General features: G+C 39.8%; 1 protein-coding gene across 3 annotated transcripts in view; it reads left to right on the top strand.

The window, feature by feature from the left end:
* LOC125463244 (copine-8) overlaps positions 1 to 21,115 on the top strand; it is a 300,826-nt gene that overhangs the window by 255,139 nt on the left and 24,572 nt on the right. For 2 of the 3 annotated variants that reach the window (XM_048554261.2, XM_048554262.2), the window contains 3 exons: positions 6,065 to 6,246; positions 13,749 to 13,876; positions 17,131 to 17,233. In XM_048554261.2, coding sequence (XP_048410218.1) covers positions 6,065 to 6,246; positions 13,749 to 13,876; positions 17,131 to 17,233 — 413 coding nt within the window. The remainder of the gene's footprint in view (positions 1 to 6,064; positions 6,247 to 13,748; positions 13,877 to 17,130; positions 17,234 to 21,115) is intronic. The other variant, XM_059654654.1, reaches the window with a different exon arrangement.

The following is a 21,115-nucleotide window of genomic DNA, read 5'->3' on the forward strand; positions in this document are numbered from 1 at the left end:
TCCAGAGTGGGGGACTCAATTACTAGGGGTCATGAGTTCAAAGTGAGAGGAGGAAAGTTTAGGGAAGATATGCGTAGGAAGTTCTTTATGCAGTGGGTGGTGGGTGCTTGGACGTGTTCGCAGCAGAGGTGGTAGATGCAGACACGATAGTGTCTTTTAAGATGTATCTGGACAGGTGCATGGATGGGCAGGGAGCAAAGGGATACTGACCCTTAGAAAGTAGGTTAAGGCTTAGACAGAGGATCTCGATCAGTGCAGGCTAGGAGGGTCGAAGGGCCTGTTGCTGTGCTATAATTTTCTTTGTTCTTTGTTCTTAGTTCTAATATTTGTTATAAGAAGACAGCGTTTCAGTGGAATAGATTTATCCATTTCCAAATTTCACAATTCAAAAAGCATACTAAGGCTGTTGCTATTGAAGGTTGTTTCAAAGAGCTTTTGTCTAAAACTGACATTCTGTAATCCAGTCTAGTTGACATGACATGGCATCATTTCAGTTCATCTAACTTCTTGTGATCAGAATAAATTGTAATCATATCAAACTTCCTTCTTTCTAGTAGGTATTGAAGAATGAATGATTTCTATTATACATATCAAGCATGAGTTTCAAAGCAGACCCCTTATTAACTGAGAAATAAAATGTTACAGATATCAATTGCTTTTATTGAGATAAAATACTCTCCATTTTGCTGCTTTAATAGTTTAAAGCATGTTATCTTTCTAGGTCAATGCTAGAGAATTAAAGGTGCAGAAATTTCATCCATCAACAAATATATCGTGCAATATTAGTGCCAACTCAAAACAAGTCATACACAGGGCTGAATCTTGCCATATTGGGAGAATTGTGATTTTCATTGTGTTTCATGAGGGTTTCTTTGATTTGATTTATGTCATGTGTGTTTTGTTACAAAATACAGTGAAAAGTGCTGTATAATGTCACCACTGTCTGGAATCATCTTAAAACACAGAAAAATAAACCGAAACATGGAATATAAAGGCAGAAGAATGAAGAAATAAAGAAAAAATGTTCAACTTAACAGTCTTTCTTGTTAAATGATCCATCATGGGCCACAGGCCTGGTGGCAGCTATGAGTTTCCTTTGCCATGCCACAGCTGTTGGAACGCAAGTTGCCACTCTTCAGCACCATCTCACCTCCACTGATGTCTTCACCAACATAGTCCTCACTGGACCTTGCCAATGCAGATGCTACCAGGCACCACCCTGGCCTAAACTCTACTCTGCCATGAATCTACTTCCAGCCCACCTCACCAATGCAGCTGCTGCTGCCATGAATCTGCACTGGGTGCTGAAGCCACTGGGAACCCAAACTTGCCTCTGCCACAGCAGCCGTGGTTCAGTGCCAGGACCGCCTTGATGCAGAAGCACTGGGTTCACCTTGAGCCTACACTGGGTCTACTGGTCAACCATGTAATCAAGCTGCACAACAAGAAGTAAGTCAAATAAAGGAGCAAAAGAGAAAAGAGAATCAAAAAAAGAAAAGAAACAAGAAGAAAAGTGGACAGAGTAGAGAAGCCATGGGCTCAGAAGCCCTACTCCACCACCATCTGACTGGAAGGAAAACAGTTCTCATAATGAGGTCCAGTGGGTGCTGTCATGTTCTATCCTAAGCTCTCTTTAGTAACTACCTACCTCAACCAAATGGCAACCATCTTGTTTGAGACTAGCCCGATTCTTCCACTTTGCATAGCAGGGAGTACTCATGGCTGCCGGGATAGCTCATGATCCCTGGCACTGGCACCATCTTTGAGGTTGTTGTGCAACCAATTAAACATGCTCAATTCGGGGCAGTTTGTGACACTTACTGCAGACATGGCAGATAAGGGGATATTGGCTCTGTAATTTGCTGACAGGGATGTGGAGCTTGTGATTGAGGTAGTCTAGGCAAATGCTGCCCCCTTGCAATGTGAAGGCAATAACACAGGCCCTGCCACTCAGGTCAGGGTGTTCTCAGCTGTCTCAAGGAATGCCCAGATTATGTAAGAAGAAGATCAGTGATCACCTCCACTGCACCAGGGTAGGTGCCGCCATCTTGTCTCTGCTGCCCCATGCTCATGTATCCTCTGCCAAGGCTCATGCTCTATCACTTGCACTATTTCCTGTAAAATCTTCTGTCACCCATTCTCATCCATCCAGTTCCCTAGCACCACTAACCCTGCATGGACTCTATGCTGCAGCAATGCCACTCACTTTCGCCTTACTCAGTTCTGCATCCTCTCTCATTCCAGGAGTAAACAGCCCACAAGAGGGCAGAAAGAACCAAGGAAGGCTGGGGTGGGGGGGGGGGGTGGTGGTGGGGTGGTGGATGTGGTGTGGAGTGTGGGTTGGTGGGTAGGAGTTGGTGCCTGACATTCAGCTCCTTGCCTTCTACAAGGAAAGGATCCTGATTCTGACCACCCCAAGAGACAAATAACTGTGCCCAAGCCCTGGGACCGGTCATGGAAGCTGCACTTCACTCATAGTTCTGGGACCCCCTGACTGAAAGCTGTCTCCCTTGATTTGGCTCTGGTATATTGTCCCTAGGCTTCGAGGCATAACCATTTGGTTGAAGCACAATGTTTGCCGTGAAAGTTGCTGGCATGTCTTGCAGGTGTTACACTGATGTCACATGGTGCTATACAGCAACGTATTCAAATGTTTGCTGATGAATGGTAAGCTACCTGGTTTTGTGTCTGCACTCAAAGGCAAGTCAAAACAGATGTATAATATGCTGACAGCATCCAGGTAGGTGCTAAGTGAGTGAGTACTCAGAAAGAAAGTGAGCAACACTGAGATACAGCCTGGTCTAGTCCATGAGATGGGTATTTGGCCCTGTATGAAAAGTATCAATGCAGTCGCAGTTCAATGTCACTATGCTCCAAAGTTCAGCACTGAAGTGCAGAAGAGAAAACAGTTAAAGTATCAGGTTCAGTGACCCTTCTCTTCACAGATGCTGCCAGACCTGCTAAGCTTTTCCAGCAATTTCAGTTTTTGTTTCTGATTTACAGCATCCACATTTCTTTTGGTTTTTACTTGGCTCTGAACCTATGCTTGTTCAAAAGTCCAATTAAAAATAGGGATAAAAGTCCCTGATTACTAAACCAAGCTTCAAGAATAGAACACAACCCAAGCCCTAGGCTTTTGAGAGAGAAATAGCTTAAAATATGTAATATTGTAGAAGAGATTTCTAGCCATTGGTATATATAAGTAATTTTATTTATAGTTTACTAAACTGTGTACAGCATTTATGTTGTGATTATAATTTTCAAGTGTGTATGGTAGGGTTCCGCTCTAAACGCCTTTAAAATCAATTTTGAATGTTTTTATTGGAATTTGTTTTTGCAGTGGTGGTCTGATTGGCAATATTTGCTTGTATTTTTGTGAATGAATGTAATAGATTTTCGCAACTGCTAGGTATTTAAATAGAATAATTTTTGTCTCTACATCCTTGAGTAGAGAGAATTCTGTGTCGGCCAGGAGATGCATAAAATGTTCGAACAAAGCTAAATGAAAGCTCATTATACAGATCACTGTGTTCACTGAGAAGAAGCTTAAAGTCAAATGTACTGGTGCAATAGTTTTCAGTCAGTAGAAAGACAGGCACCAGTCTAAGTAGAACGGATAGGGCACCCTTATGTTGACCTCAATCAGACACAGATGGCATTTTCATTTAAATTCGCAGGATGTATATCATCCAGTCTGGAGAATGAGAATCAATTTGCTCTTTATTATGTACTGACTCGAGCCAGACCTTCAGCAAGTGGTGGTTTGGCAATATGTTTCAGAGAAAAATTGAATGATCTTCTGAACAGGAATGTGTGATATTCAACTCCTAATTTCAGCTGAAATGGCTGCAGAAGTGTAGCAACTCATTTTTGTGTTAGGATCAGAGAGTTGTTCAGAGTCTTCATTCTAAATTGCTATTCAGCAATAATAGTTTAAATGCACATTTGTGGACATTGAGTGTTTAAAGGTTTGGGCTAGACAATGATTTCTATCCTCACGTGATCGAATGTTCTGCCAATACTTGATGAGGCACAAACATGATTAATGGCCGTAGGTGTGATGTATTTGAGGGTGACCATTGTAATGGGACTGTATTCCAACAAGGGGTCACTTGCTCAGGAAATGGCAGAAAAGAACTATCCTAATTATGGTAACAGTTCAAATAAAGTTTCTTTATTAAGTGCATTCAGCAATATTAGCTGGGTATGTTATCAGCGACCCAATGTCTGGTTCTGAAATCTTGACTGTCAGTTAAAATAAAAACACCAGAATCACCACTGCTCATGAATCAATTGTCTTATTGATGAATGATAATAAACTGATTAAAAAATCAAATTTAATACTGAATCATTATTTCCTTTGGGAAGTACAGAAATGTAAACAGCAAGTTAAAAAAACGAGCTGTGCATTTTTCAAATAAGTGTAATCACCTTGTCAGTTTTTTTTGTACACCTTGTCAGTTGATATTTTGTTAGCTAATAAAAAACATATGAAATCCTGTGTTAATTGCACAAATAAAGTTAACAGCAACCGCTCCAAGAGCAAATTCAATTGTGTACAAACTATTCATTTACAGGAGCAAACTCTGTTGAAAATGTGTACTGAATGCTTGCAATAAACACCATTTGCAATGAAAAGAGGATGTAAAATAGAAGTTGCTTGCATAAATGTTTAAGAAAGCTATATTCATTGAAAGTTTAATACCTACTATATTTTAAAAGTTTAAGAGCTTTATAAAACACATAATTAATACACTACCTTTGCATAAATATCCTTTAGCATTCAGGAAGTCACAAGGTGCTTGACTGAAACCATTTAAATTGTTTTAGTCTACTTGTGCTGTTATAAAAGCCTGTTTCAGTGAGAAATTATTTAACATGTGATGATAGATGCTGAAATAAAAAAAGGTCTTTGCATTGAACATTGATTGCAATGCTAACAATTACTGTTGCAATGAGCTAAATTTTCCACTATGTGGGAAATGGGTGAAAAGTCTAGTTTATGTTGAAAGAAAGAAGACCAGGTATTCTTTTCATGGAACTGGAAGTGGACATTGCATGGAAAGATAAAGCTGCCATGCTCCTACTGGTCCATAGGCTGCTGTCTCATTAGAGAGAGAGATGACTGGTGGTGGTTTAACCTGAGGATTACCAGCTGGTGTGGCTATTGAACCCATGCTGTTGACATCACTTTGCATTATAAAGCAGCTGTCCAGCCAACTGAACTAGCTGAACCAACAGACAGGTGCAACAACATTTTGTCTGAAATTTTAGATAGGCCAACGCTGTGTGATTTTAGAATAGAGCTTTGTTACTTAAAAAACATAATTCATAATGTGGCTGGCAAGGCTGGAATTTATTACCTGTCCCTAGCTGCCCTTAGAAAGTAGCAGTGGTCCTTCCTTTTGAATTAAAGGAATCCAGATTAACCACATTCATGGGAAGCTAGATTTTCAAACTGCTATGGTGAGAATTTTACTTTCGGTCATTGGATTATTGGTCTAGGATTCTGGGTTAATGCCTCAGAAAATATAGAACATCAAAGGATGCATCTGGGGTCCAAATCTAAAAAACCCATGTTTTGCTTGGGTCATTGGCTTGAGGTTGTTTAAATCTGGAGATTCATGTTGCTTCTGTTTTGTCATTGCAGCAAATAATACCGCTTAAAATATTTCTTATTGTTTATCTTGGAGCTCTGTAAACCAGGACCTAAAATATGTAGAGAAATGTGGTTTATGCACCGGTACACAAGTGAAGCTTGCGTGCATTGTTGTTCTGTATCCAATCTTAAAGTAATTTCTTTAATTTTGAAGACTTTGTGAATTCTGCTTCCATTGTTAATTTGCATAGAGTATTTCAACTCCCTCTACCCTTTGTATTGAAAAGTGAAATAAACCCCTTTATATTCTTTTTGTAATTACTTGAATATCTGTTCACTGGTAAAATATGCATTTATTTGCTGCTGATATTTTGACTCACAAATCTTGCCAAGTTTAATGCCGTTTGGGCTTTCAATATTAGTTTTTTGTCTGATCGCTTTTGTTTAAATTGCATTTTCAAATAGGTCACCCTGCCCAACCAACCTCTCTCCATTACATGAACCCTTATCAACTTAATACTTATGCCATGGCATTGAAAGCTGTAGGAGAAATCATTCAGGACTATGACAGTGACAAGATGTTCCCAGCCTTAGGATTTGGTGCCAAGTTGCCTCCGGATGGGAGAATTTCACATGAATTTGCATTGGTGAGACTTTTTTCTTAAATTTTTTTCTAAATTACAGCATCTATTGATGTCTACTAATGATTAATTTTGCTTTAGCCATTTGTATGTTTTACAGGTTTCTGCTGGTTCATGGATAATTCAGTTATTCACATAATTTCTGCCCTCCACTAAAAATTCAGGATCTATATCAGAAATACATAAATAAATATCGCTACTTTTATTCACCAGCATGGAAATAATAACTCAGTGACTTAACTATTTTGCACTGATTTGATTTGGTGCAAGTGCAGCTTACTAGCTGAAAAAGATCATAACTATAGCTGGTTTGGGAAATATTACATTTGCATATTAGGAGGAACTTTCAACTCATGGCAATATGCATGATGTAATTGGGCGATTTTCACCTTCACCGCTTGGATAATAACCTCCTAGAGAAGATCATTTATTCATTACAGAGACTTTGATTTAAAGTATCGGTTGAAAATTGGTCACACTCTAGAACAGATAAAGATCCATTGGCTGCATTGTTACCCAAGTGGTGAGGTACCAAATTATCACCAAAACTGGGAAAATATTGCGCAAAGAAGTAACACTATGCACTATGAATCCTGCTGGCTACTCCATGAGAAAGTAAGCTTAATCTTGAGATTCTAACTCCTCTAAGAGTGGAGTGAAGCATGCTGCTTTTATGTTGAGAAACCTAAGCAATGGACATGGGTCCATATTGCCAATCATCACATGAGTTGAGAAGCGAAGGTCACTTTTATTGTGATGAGATGGGCTTAAAGGTTGTATTTGCAGACACCAACACTATCAAAAATCACTGAGGATCTGTAGCATAGGTAGTTTTCTGCCATCAATCAACCTTTTCTGTTCTGAGTCTAAGGTCTGTCTAAATAGTAGTGATAGGGGGTTAGCGGCTATAAGATTCTTCGCACGAATAGACATTTGTTTTACACACAAAGCTGTGGTTTATTGCATGATAGCAAAAGGTACAATTAATATTAACCAGTTATACATAGTAACAACAATCAGGAGCCAGATTTGTCACATCACTCTCCACTGATGCCTTAGACAAGTGTGTTTCCTCCCCAAAGGCTGTGTGACATCATCAGATTGAGTGGAGCACGGCATTAATTCCTTCAGAATGATTACCTTAAATAACATGTTCCACCAACCTTCATTTAAATAGCTACTTTTACATTTTACACTACCCCATCTTCCCATAAGTCTCACCCTTCTCAAATTTAGGTGATTCTGCAGGTTGCACAAGCCTTCCAGAACGCTATAGTTTTGACCTGTAAGATTGTTAGCTCTTTGGCTTAAGGACTGTTTATCTGGATTATGATCTGTGTAAAATCATTTCTCTGCTGCAAGATCTTTTATCTCTGGGATGTCCATTACAAAGGATGTCATTCCTATTAAACTGATAAGTCTGAAGGACCTATAATCTCCAGGATTTTCTTTGTAGACAAACTCTTGCCTGCTACCTCAGTAGTTCTCATATTAAATCTTCTGGGGAGCCCTTCATCTCATGAATGTTCATCATATAAGATGCCTGCTCTCTTCAAACAATTATTTTCTTCCTTATATCCTGGATTCCTAGACCAAGTAGATGCTTTGTGATTTGAAGAGCTATTCTCCTGTTTTGTTGTATCTTGGAAGTTTAGAACACACAATTTCTTCTTCTTGACAGTGTCCTGAATCTGTTGACATTGATCAGGCTTCCATGGAGTTGTATGAAGCTCATCATCACTTTGTTCAACAAATCTTTATTGCACAACTTCTGAAAGTGACCTGCAGTTTTACAAATATAGCATTATTTTGTCATGACTGGGCATTGCCTGTGCCTTTGAGACTTTGTTGTTTTATAGCTCTGACATTGAATTTTAAAATCTGCTGTGTGGCTCACTCCCTGTATTGGTTTTTCAATAAACCTTATTAGAATGTTTGAGCATTATAAAGTGATAAGTTTCCTTGAGTCCTGTGCTATTTTTCTCTTCTCTGCTGAGGATATACCTGTAACTCTTCTCTTTCCACACTAATTTGAATAGCTTTCTTCGAAATTAAATCTTCCTTGGACTGTGAGGTATCTGACAGAGGTTCATTAATAATTTTAACAATAAATTTGTTATGATTTCTGATTTTGAAGTTGCATAGTTACAGTTTTCCCCAATCTATGATGGTTATTAATTATATCACCTACTAATTCCACTGGTAGTTGAACTCCTCTTCTGTTAAATCTTGCTCATGAAATAATTTTGTATGTACTCAGATTGAGGTAATCAAAAACACTTTTAAAACTTCATCAAAGTATTTATATTTTCTTTGAATTTTTGGCAATTTATAATATCGTGTACAACGGAAATAATTGAATAGTAGTATATCAACTGGCCCCACTTCAGACTTGATGTTTAACTTTGAAGCAATGCTGTACATTGAAAATTCTCTTCTCCAAGATGTCCAATCCTGTGATTTTTGCCTATCTGACATTACAGTTTTCGAAGTATTATTTCTCCTTCTTGTTCATACCTTTTGTTCAAAACTTTTAAAATTGCTTATATTCAAGTCTATTTGTAATCTGCTGTCTTCAAGCTTGTTTTCTTTATTGAAACAATGCTATTTAAAATTCTGTTGCTTATAGATGCTTCAAACTTTTAAACTCTACCACAGTAATGCTGTAAGATATTCTTCCAATGAAACTTTAGATTCTGTTAACTCGTAGTAATGTATTATGTTTCTGCGGTTTCAAAATACATTATATAACACTACCCTATTTACATATTGCTTTCCGAGGGCTTCTTGCTTGTTTTGATGAGCAAAATAGTGGTTTGCCTCTTCCTCCTGGGTAAAATGGTTGTTTACCATCCTTTTTTGACCCTTGTATAATTTTAAAATGAAATTCTTTGGATGTGGCCTATCTAAATCTTTGCTCCAAAAGTATGGTTTTTAAATCCAGAGTGTAATGTTGTTCTAAAAGTGTTAAACTTGTTCAAATGCATGAGCCATAAAATGTTTTCAGTTATGTCAAGTGGCTAAGATTGCCAATGGAATGTTATCCTTTATTAAAAAATGAATTGAACATTAGAGTAAAGATATTATGTTTTAATTATATAGGGCACTGGTGAAACCACATGTCTTAGTCTCCATATTTAAGGAACGATGTAAATGTGTTGGTAGTTCAAAGAAATTTACCAGTGAAGTGGGGACTGTGCAGTTTATATACATCTTTGATATCATTTGTGTTATTTTTGACTTTTGGATTTTGAATAGAGACATGTGGGTTTTTATATGGACTTATTTTTTAAGGTTTAGGGAAAACACCCATAGTGGAGAGAGAGTGTTATAATCTTAACTTCTGCAAAACTGAACAAAATTGAAATTTTTATGTGTAAAGTTGTTCCTGAGAAAGGGAGAAGTTTATCTTACAGTAAGGAGATAGTCAGTACCTCACACCAGAAATGTTCAATAAAACCCTGAGGTTATTTGAATATTTAAGCACAAGTGTATGATATCCCCAGAATGGAACTGTCATGTATTTGAGACTGGGGACAAAATCTTGCAGGGATCTAAGTGAGTGGAGCTATGGTGAGATTTGTGGCAGAATCAGACAGGAAGTCCAGTGAGATTCATCTCGACATCAGAGGCAATTTTTGCCATCTTTTATACATTTCACAAGTGGCATGGTAATTTTCTCAGTAGATGATGCCAAGTTGTCAATTAAGGGGGATTATTGCTTGTTAAATAATTTATTGACAGCCCAACTTTCCTTATGACATAGCAATCTATCACCAGATTTGCCGAACAAGCTGGATGTTGAGAAAATCTGAAACAAGCTCTATGCTGGACACCAGGTGCCGATATACCAGGCCATATTCCAAGGGCACAGGTCACACACTCCACATCCACAGGCATTGACATCCAATATGTTCCAGTCTATATGAGCCCTTGTGGCTCATCTCCAATCCCTGTACAGGATGCTTCTGCACTTCTATGCAGCACCTTAATCTGCATCAGCAACTCTCATTGTAATACAGGAGCAAGGACTCTGCACTCAGGGACGTGCACCCAGCTCATGGACCAAACCAGGCTGTATCTCCAGGCTCTTTGCTCGCTGACATAGCACTCACTCACTCACTCTGAGCTGACCTGGATGCTTACAGTGTCTCTGTTCTGTGTTGACTTGTCTTGCCCTTTTTGTGATTTGACTGTCACCCAGAGATATAAGGTTCATGTTACTTTTCCCCTGTCTTTCCCTTTAGAGCAGACTCAAAGGAAAGCATCAGACTGCAGTTTTCAGCAGGCTTCCATCAGGTCAAGGGGGATAGCTTTTGCTCAGGTAGTCTCAGCATAGTAAGCCGAGAGAATCCTCTGAAACCAATCCAGGGGCTTGGAAATATCAGCCCACCATTTGAGATGGTCAGAGTCAGCTCCACACAAGCGATGAGGAGCTGAATATTGGGCAGGCCACCAGCCATCCTGATTCCTTCTGTCTCATTAGGGACTGTTTCCTCCTGAAAGAGAGAGAGGCAGGTATTATGGGATGTTACAAAGTAGAGATTAAGTGTGAGATATTCAAGAGAAGATGGTAGCACTTACACTGAATTAGTGGAGAAGGTCATTGACCTTCTTCCTACAGTGCTGTACGTTCCTCTAGAAGTCTGAGAGCTTTAACCTGGAGTTTAGATGTAGGCAAGCCTGGTATAGTCTGGTGTCATGGCCTCCACTACTCTTTCTGGGGAAGAGGAAGTCCCATCTCTGTATCACTCCATGCAGATGTCCTCTAGGTCTCACCTCAAACAAACAGCACAGCACTGATTTTCCCGTCTGCCATGTCAAAGGCAAATGTCCAGAGCCATGCAGGACAACGTTTGGAATGACAATATTTGCCTGGGCGCACGATGGGCTTTTAAAGATGGCGCAGATGCAAGGAATGCTAATGAATTCTGGGATATCCATTGACAGATGATTTGTTCTAGAAGTGGTGCGTGATAAGATGGGGCTTGAATTGGACATGAGAGATAACATAAAGATGGAGTAATAAATGCAGCATGTTCAGTAAGACATGGTGAGAGAACTTTCTACACCTCCCAGCAGAGAAATCCTTCAAAATCTTGATGCAACTTGAACTTAGTCAAAAAAAAGTGTAAGATTCAACCCTGGGAGTTGAAGTCAAGTTAAGCCATGTAGTTCTGAAGGAGAGCTGTATCAGACTTGAAATGTTAGCTCTGTTTCTTTCTTCACCAGTGCGGTTGGACTTGCTGAGTTTCTCCAGTAGTTTCTATTTGAGATTTCCAGCATCTGTGGCATTTTACTTTTATTACAATTAAGCTGTTAGAGAAAGTTAGTTTATGATGTGGGAATTGTACAAGGGGTGCTCTTCAATTTCACAGAGGGGTGTTTCAGGATCTATAAAGGAACATTGAAGGTTTTATGGAGGGATTATATTTCACCATGTGCTTCCAAATTAAATTTGTGCTCTAAATAAATGGTCTAGTTTATCCTGTTTTATCTTCATTCCTTTTACTTAATAAACTTCTCTTTTATTGTTAAAACAAAGCTGCAACATTGCAAATCTATGTTTCAATGAAAGATACTTACATAAGAACATAAGAACCAGGAGCAGGAGTAGGCCATCCGGCCCCTTGAGCCTGCCCTGCCATTTAATAAGATCATGGCTGATCTTTTTGAGACTCCGCTCCACTTAGCTGCCCACTCACCATAGCCCTTAATTCCTTTACTGTTCAAAAATTTATCTGGTCTCGCCTTAAAAACGTTCATCGGGGTAGCTTCAATCGCTTCACTGGGCAGGGAATTCCACAGATTCACAACCCTTTCGATGAAGAAGTTCCTCCTGACCTCAGTACTACGTCTGCTTCCCTTTATTTTGAGGTGATGCCCTCTGGTCCTAGTTTCACCTGCTAGCGGAAACAACCTCCCTGCCTACAGTTTCTACTATCTCTGAAACAATCTGTACATTTGTTGGGTTTTGTATTTTGTGTTTAGAACTTCCTGATATCAGACTGAAATTTTTATCTTTGACTACTTGTCCTGTGATTCACCTTAATTATGAGTCATTGCTCTGACTTTAACTTTTGCATTCCATTCATTTTGAAGAAAAGGTACATGTACATTTTTATATTTTCCAGTTCAAAATAAGTTTTAAGTTCAAAATTATCTGCACTAATTTAGGTAAAGCCCCATTGACACCCTTATCCCTGCAGCATTCAAGTCAGCATCCTTTAACGTATCAGCTTGGATGTTTATGCAACAAGAACATTTTTGAGGCCATTAAAATATAAATAATTGCCTGTGGCAGAAAAAGAAACTAAAAAGGGTTTGAGCTATAGGGAGAGGCTGGGTAGACTGGGTTTTTTTTTTCTCCAGAGCGTTGAAGGCTGAGGCGTGACCTTACAGTGGTTTCCTTATGAAATCATAAGGAGCGTGAATCGGGTAAATAGACAAGGGTTTGGGGAGTCCAAAACTGGGGGCCTTAAGTTTAAGGTGAGAGGGGAAAAATTTAAAATGGACCTAAGAGGCAACTTTTCACACAGCGGGTGGCGCTTGTGAATTATGAATGAACTGCTGGTACAATTATTAAATATAAAAGGCATCTGGATGGGCACATGAATAGCAAGGAATTAGAGTTATGTTGGCCCAATGCTGACACATGGGGCTGGATTTATTTAAGATACCTGGTTGACATGGACAAGCTGGGCCATAGGGTTGCTTTCCGTGCTGTTTATCTCTGACTCTACCACAACTCTAGCATATAGTACCATATACTCAAGCCCAGAATTTGTCAGTACTATTGATGTAGTTTCAATGTTGAAGGCTGCAAGTCTGCTGATGGGTGAAGATAGTGGCCCCATCGTAACTTACTGGAGTGTCACCACTACAGCTGGTGCTTCCTACAGATGCCTGCAAGAGCATTGCAGCCGTGACTGTTCTGAGCTAGCATTCCAAAGCAACACAATCTCCAAAATCTGTACGAGGCTGAAAACCACGGACGGGAGCAACTCTGAATGGAAGGAATATACTAGAATGAGCAAGGTAGTTAATTCCTCTAGGAGTGATTGCCTTCCTTCCTAGAGTTTCAGGGTTCCCTCAAAAGGTGACAGCAGGATTCGCCTCAATTCGTAGTGTTCTGGACATTTTTACCCACCACCAGTAGAACATTTATCTCCCCTCTCCCCAGCGTGGCTCCCTGATGTGGCATCTTGATGTTAGGGCGGAGGTGGAACACTGGCCATACCCTGCCCCTTCACTCCCCACTGGCACCCCCACCCCCACTCCCCATACAAGTAAAATCAAGGTGGACACCAATCCCCACATTGTCTAATGTTAGTCGCCTGCTGGAATTCCATCTTGGCCCTCATCAGTGTTTGAGAACTAATCTGCTTGAGTTTCCTACTTCAAGTCATTTTGAATTTTTTTTCCCCAGAAGTGTAAAATGAAATTGTAAGCTGTCATGGTGATTTGTAGGCTATGATATATTTGATTTTCCCACCTTTGTTTTGCAGAATGGAAACCCTCATAATCCATATTGCCAAGGAATTGATGGGGTTATGGAAGCTTACTACCAGAGTCTAAAGTCTGTGCAACTCTACGGACCGACCAACTTTGCCCCTGTAATTAATCATGTAGCAAGGTACTTCAGCCGCTGTTAGAAAGAGGGTAGCCCATGTCAACCATTCAAATCAGTAAATTGCACATTTTTTTTCTTCATAGTTTGAGAGCATTCAATAGTTTATGTATCTTGTACACCTTTTACCTCCCTTATTATTTGTGACACAAGACTCCGAGGGGACTGTGGTGGAGGTTAGAATTTGTAGCAGATCGACAGGGTGCCACTTACGCTTTCATTTTAATGATTGACTGACTAAATATGGAATGTTTTGAGTCTGCACTACCGTGCAGACAGTTGGAAATGCCGAGCATGAGATGTAGAGAAACATAAACAATGTTGCATGTTACTGAGACATGTCCCACTACAGACAGAATTGCAGAGACGTCGGTTTAAACTCCAGTAATGCGGTGATGGTCGCTGTGCCCTGCGAACTTGCAGTTGCTTGCTAATAATAAAAGTTCTGGAATTAGGGGCATTTAAGTTGAATGTCATCTACAAATGACCCCCATCTCACTCACCAGGTTTACCAACAGTATCCAAGAAAGGAGATTTAGTGCAATGATAATTCTTTAATGTTGACTTGGAGTTGCAATATTTGTTTAGCATATGTAACTCCTGTCGTATTGCTAATATGATTACAAAGGATGGATGTTCTTCCCTTTGCTGTCCAAGATGGACTATTTCTGTAGAATCTATTGTGTAGACATTAGCAGGAAGAATTTACTCACCACTGTATACTGAGGACATGAGACTATTTGGCTTGATAAGCTACAACTGCCTGTGTCCAAGTCTAGTGCCGAAGTCTCCAAATGGTGTCTTGTCTAAATGCTAGCCCTACTCAGCAACAGAAATAAAAATCTCTTACAAAACTCATTTTGCTTCCAAATTTATATTTAACAGTGTAATTTATGTACAAGGCTGAAAAAGTGGCAGTTATATTTCAGATTTTTTTCTGCTATTCATACCTCATGGTCGTTACCCATAAGCACTTTACCCTTTCTTTGGCTGAAATTTAATCGTTGTATGCTGTGAAAGTTGCAATTCCACAGGAAGGTGATGAAACATAAATTTAACTCCCACAAAGGTGGGATGAGTTTGTGTTTAGCTTTTAAACAAAAAGGATTTGTTATAAAAATCCAGTTCCTGCACTCACTCGTTCTAGCCGTGATATGACTTGTACTTGGTTGCCTCTGACGGGGCAAAGACAAAATTGTGGAAAAATTCAATACGTCTAGCTGCATCTGTGGAGACAAAGCAGAATTAGTGTTTTGGGTGCGTTGACTTTTCTCCAGAATTGATTGCAGCTTTGAAAGGGTTGCTATATATATGCTGAAGATAGGGAGGTGGGGGGAGTGGAGAGGAGTAAATGGAGTTGGATCTCAGGGAGAGAGAGAGAGACCAACAAATGGGCAGACAAAGGGATGGGTAATTGTCAGCCTAGTTGCTATTGGGCCCCAATAATGAGTGACAATGGGATGTGTGCGACAATAGCCCATGTAATGACAAGGCCTAGTGTTTGGAGGTTGGAGTAAAGACATGTTCAGGCCCTAAAATTATTGAACTCAATATTGAGTCCAGAAGGCTGCAGGATCCCCAAGCAGAAAGTGAGGTTTTGTTCTTCCAGCTTTCACTGAATTTTGTTGGAACACTGCAGCAAGCCTGACGCAGAGATGTTGCCAGGGAACAGGATAGGGTATTGAAGTGGCAGGCAGCAGGAAGCTTAGGGTCTTTATTTGTGGGCAAAGTGTAGGTGTTCGGCAAAGTGGCTGCCCACTGTGTGTTTCATCTCCCTAATGTAGAGGAGACCATAATGTGAGCAGCAAATGCACTCAACTATATCGAGTGAAGTGTAGGTTCTCTGGGAAGGTGTATTTGGGGCCTTGGGTAGTGAGGAGGGAGGAAAGTTGGCAAAGTGGCACAGTGGCTAATATTGTTGCCTCACAGTGTGAGGCACCTGGGTTCGATTCCACCCTTAGGCAACTGTGTGGAGTTTGCACATCCTCGTTGTTTGTATGGGTTTCCTCACATAGTCCAGAGATGCACAGTTTAATTGGATTGGCCATGCTGAATTACCCACAGTGTCCAGGGATGTGCAGGCTAGGTGGATTAGCCATGGGAAATATCGCATTACAGGGATGGGGTGGATCTGGGCAGGATGCTTTTCAGAGGGTCGGTGTGGACTAGATGGGCCAAATGGACTGCTCCCATGCTGTTAGGAATTCTATGCAAATGGGCAGGTTGATCTTTACCCACTCCTTTGTCTGTCCAACCATTGTTCTCCCTCTCTGTTTATACCATCTCCACCTATCATTTATCCTACCCCACTTCTTCCACCCCATCTTCAGCAGTACACCCATCCTTTTCTCAGCCACAAGCAGTTCTGAGGAAGGGTCAATGGACCCAAAATGTTAACTCTGCTTTCTCTCCACAGATACTGCCAGACCTACTGAAATTTTCCAGCAATATCTGTTTCTGATTTCTAACATCTGCAGTTCTTATTTTCATTTTGTTTCGCCCTCCAGAGGGGCCTGGCAAGTCATTCAGTTGTCCCAAAATACTGCCGACAATAAGAAGCATTGAAACAGATGAACCATTAGGCTTTGACTTTAACCAACATCCACATAACAAAGGCACACCCAATCTAGTCAGTCCAACTTATGAACATAGAGAACTGGTTGGGACAACTGTTTCAAAAACAAGTCAACCAACATTGCAAACCTCTGCTGATACCTTTCTTGTCTTACCAGAGATAGCGTACAGACAGAAGTGATCCTGAGAATTTTCAGTGTTCCCTCAGATCTTTATTTGAGCTTTCAGACAATATATCAATCATTGTTAAAATATGATCTTATGTTTTCAGAGCGCAATGATCTTTCCAATTGGCTAACTTATACCACATGCAGTACTTTCTATTGAATTACTTAGCCCATGCCACATTCTTAGTTTAGTCAAAATGGAAATGACAATGTACTTTAAGTAATTCTGTATTTGCGTGTATTTTTGATGCAATCGGCTATATACTGGATCTGGACTGAAGTTGAATTTTCTGGGAAATATTGAATTCCATGCTCGCTGTACGTCGCTTAGAGTAACAAACAAAGCATCAAAAATCATGTAATTACTATTTGTGCTGTTAGTGTAAACATACTAATATGTTCTTATGCCATTTTTTCCAGTTGTTTTAAATGGGCCAGAATTTTCATTAGAATAGAAAGTAGTCCCTGGGCTTTTGTATCTTTTCAGGGTTGAATGCATTCCTCTTGTTATTTTTGCAGGTATGCTGCCTCTGTAAACGATGGATCACAATATTTTGTTCTTCTTATTTTAACTGATGGAGTCATCTCAGATATGGCACAGACAAAAGAATCCATTGTCAATGTAAGTTTTCAGCAGTTGTAAGTTGTTTGCTGGTTATTTTGGAGTAATGTGGCATCACTGTGTGTGAAGCCATGAAGTATGGAAGGGCAAGGAAAGGATCTGATTTAACAGGGGGTATGATAGTAAGCCTGAGAATAGAGGTGCCATATAGCTGAGTTGGTTGGATAGCTAGCATGTGATTTGGAATAATGCCAACAGTGCTGGTTTGATTACCATTGCTGCTGAGATGGGGAGGTGGTGGGTGTTTCTTTCCTTTCCCAGCCCCTGAAGGCAGAAAGCAATGACAGCTTACTACTGGGTAAGAAAAATGGTCAGGATAAATCATCAGACAGTGAACCAAGCACCTGCCTTTGATCAGAACACACGTGAATGAACAAATGTAGAGATCACTATTAATGATTTGGAGTCATGTATTCAAATTCCCAAAAGTTTAATGTGTGTAAATTTGGAATCAATGTTAAGGTTGAACAGTGATGATGACCATGAAATGACTAGGTTGCTGTAAAAACCTGAACGTTTCACAGATCTACCTTTCAGGGGAAGAAATCTACCTTCTTTATCCAGTTTGACCAGTCACTCCATGTCTTTAGAAACCTTGTTCACTATTATTTGTCCTGTGAAATGCCCTACAACGTCACTCAGTTGCATTAAGAAGGTGGTTTGTTATGACCTTTCCCAAAGAAAGTTGCCTGGGGTGGAGTGAGCACTAATTAGGCCTGTATCCCATAAGTATTTTTTTTAAGAGATCCAAAAACAGTTTCTTAAATGTTGAAGGTGCCTAGCATTTTCCAAAGATATCCAAGACATTATGCATATAAGTACACATTTAAAACTGAGAACTTTTCATCAAATCCTACGACATAGATTGTATCAAGGAGTCATTTAGCCTTGGTTCTGGCAAATTTATATCTGGGAGTTTTGAAAAGGGCTATGTCCCTGTATGGAGATTCCAGAGACAGTTAAAAGAAATCTGCGTCGGGGCAATTTCTTAGTAATTTTGCTTGGAGGTTTTTGCACTGATCATATGTTTCTCAGTGAATCTCATTTGTAATTTGAAGGAAGTCCATGATCCAACTATTTTGGAATGTTTGAAGATGTAAAGCTGCACTATCAGTATTGTTTATATCAATCTGTTATCTATTTTTTTCAGCTGTGATAGGCTTCCAAGTTATTGTGCCATCAAGGAAGTCCTTATATGAGTAGGAAATGATTGACTCTGGATTAATTGTGGAAAAGCTATGGCCCAGTTTTTGCAGCCGTTGAATTCACATGTCACTAACACAACTGCCCACAAAGATGTAATGATCTCTGAGGCATAGTTTTCCAATGTTAATGTGAATCTGGTGCTAAATCAAAGCAATTTCCAAATATCTAATGATTGTGATGCCTTCAAGCAGGGTAACCACCCAATTACATTAATTTGTTCTCCCAGTCAGCAATCGGGAAAGTAAATTGAACTGGTTCTTCTTCAAATAGAATTGGTAGAATTTTAAATAAATAGTTGGGACATTACAGGTTGTAGTGAGGGTGATGTGCTGGTGGTGGCATCATACAGGAAGTGGCCGAAATAGTGCAGGATGATCCTTTGAATGTGGAGATTGGTAGAGTGGCAAGTGAGGACAATAGGAACACTTATACCACTCTGGAAGAGAGGGGCAGGATGAGACCAGAAATGTAGGAAATGGGTCAGATGCATTTGAGAGCCCTGTCAACAGTAGCCATAATGGTGATGGAGGGGTGGGATTTTTTAGAATCCTCAGTTGAGGAAAATGGAAAATGTCTCAGAAGCGTGGATGTGGAAAGTTGCATCTTCAGAATAAATACAGTAGGAATGGATAAGATGGAAGAATGGGATGGAGTTCTTACAGAAGGTAGCCTATAAGTAATGTAGTTGAGGCCACAATGGGAATCAGTGGTTTGATAATAAACATTATTAACAACCAGCTTATCCCTAGAAACAGAGTCAGTGCAATTGAGAAAGGGAAAGGAACGTTCATAAATGGGCTATATGAAGCTGAGAAAAGGGTAGAAACTAGAGGCAAAGCCGTTAGAAGTTTTCTAGTTGATGGTAGAAGAGGGAAAGACTTCCAGAACAATCATTAATGTACTGGAAAAGAGTGAGTGGGTTGGGGGGTTGCAGTTCAAGGGGAAGCTGAGTGCACAGAACAAGGAATGGTCCATATACCCTGCAAAACTTGGACTCATGAGGGTGCTGGTAGCAACTCCTTTCATTTGGAAGAAGTGGAACGGATAAAAGGAGAAATTGTTTGAAGAATAAGCAAGTTCAGCCAAGCATGGGAGGGTGCTGGTGCTGGATAGATTGACCTGGCCTATTTTCATTGAAGAAGTGGGCAGCCATCAGACTGCCCTGGTGAGGGCTTGAAGGTGTAGTGAAGAGGAGCCGGTTAGGGCCAGGAAACTGGAAATTTTTAAAATGTCTGAGTGCATTAAAACAGTCATGGATTAAAGATGGGAAGAGACTGGACAAGGGGAGAAAATATTAAGTCAAAATGGGACAAAATAAGTTGGATGGAGCAGAAACAGATTGGAGATCATGGGTCTGTCGTGATGCTTATAGATTTTGGGAAAGAGGAGAAATGGGCTGTTTGTAATTAGAGCATTAGCTGTTGATTGATTGACTTAGATCTTATTAATCTGAGTATAAAGTACACAGTTGCTGTTTTGTAGCTTGGCTGAAATTTGTTATTGGATGCTGGTTTTAAAGCCTGGAAGGTTTAGCAGTGGGGAGTGCTTGGCAGACTTGACATTTGCTGGATGTGTTTTTTTCTCTTGTTGCTTTGCTGTAGGCAGCTGCCAATTCCAGATCATTTCCTAATGCTAGCAGATGTTATGTGCTTCTGGCAAGACAAGGAAACTTCAATAATTCATAAGGTCGGCTTTACAGTTTCAATGTTAGTCTCCATGGTGTTGATCTCAAATTCTTTGCTATGTCAGAAGCATCTTTCTACAACCTTAATTTTAGCATTTTTTTAATATTGCATGACATTTTCTTAATAACTTAACGTAATTTGTTAATGAATTTGCAGCCAGTAATGTTGATTTTCAATGGATGGAACTGAGGCACTGGGTACTGCAATGGGCTCGACACTAACCTGTCACTTTTCATTGCAGTGAAGTGATTTTAAATTCTTGTGGCAGATATTAAGTAGTCAGTAATGGCCTGAAAATAAGGTCAGTAGTCTTCTTGCTTTGTTTTCCCCAAAAGCTGAGGCACTATTAAAATAAAGGCCTCCTGCTGGGTATCCAGATCATTTGCCTCTTTCAACTAGTTGAGAAGTGAGGTTCCTAGGTTCCAAACACCGTAGAGGAGAGGTGTGTGTGTGTGTGTGTGTGTGTGTGTGTGTCTGTGTGTGTGTGTGTGTCTGTGTGTGTGTGTCTGTGTGTGTGTGTGTGTGTGGTGATAACATACAGCACAGGAAGCATGAAACTGGTTCTGCTACACCTGACCTAAACATGTGGAATGTTAATGTTAAATGCTTGTAATTGGAAGAAGTCCTTTTCATAGCTTACTCTCCTTAGTGGGCAAGGATATAGGGAACAGGCCGGAGATTGTTCCTAAGTAATAGTGTTGGCACAGGCAGGAAGGATTCAGCTGTAACAATTCTGTGATTCTTAATCTTCAAATGCACAAAAGAAGAACATTTCAGATTTCATTACTATTAGAGTCGTGTAAATATGAACACTGCTCTAAGTTCACTGGGTCAATTACATTAGAAAATTAAAAGGTTTGTACATTTTTTAAAACCTAGACATGCCATAGATATATTCGTACAGTATACGTGCATTTTTAAATTTGTGTTCTGTTAAGTTTCTAGTGTTATTTTTAAAAGGACATTCGGGCACATGACCTGGAGAGATTTC

The sequence above is a fragment of the Stegostoma tigrinum genome, chromosome 25, assembly GCF_030684315.1.
Source record: "Stegostoma tigrinum isolate sSteTig4 chromosome 25, sSteTig4.hap1, whole genome shotgun sequence".
In the NCBI taxonomy this organism is placed as follows: Eukaryota; Metazoa; Chordata; class Chondrichthyes; order Orectolobiformes; family Stegostomatidae; genus Stegostoma; species Stegostoma tigrinum.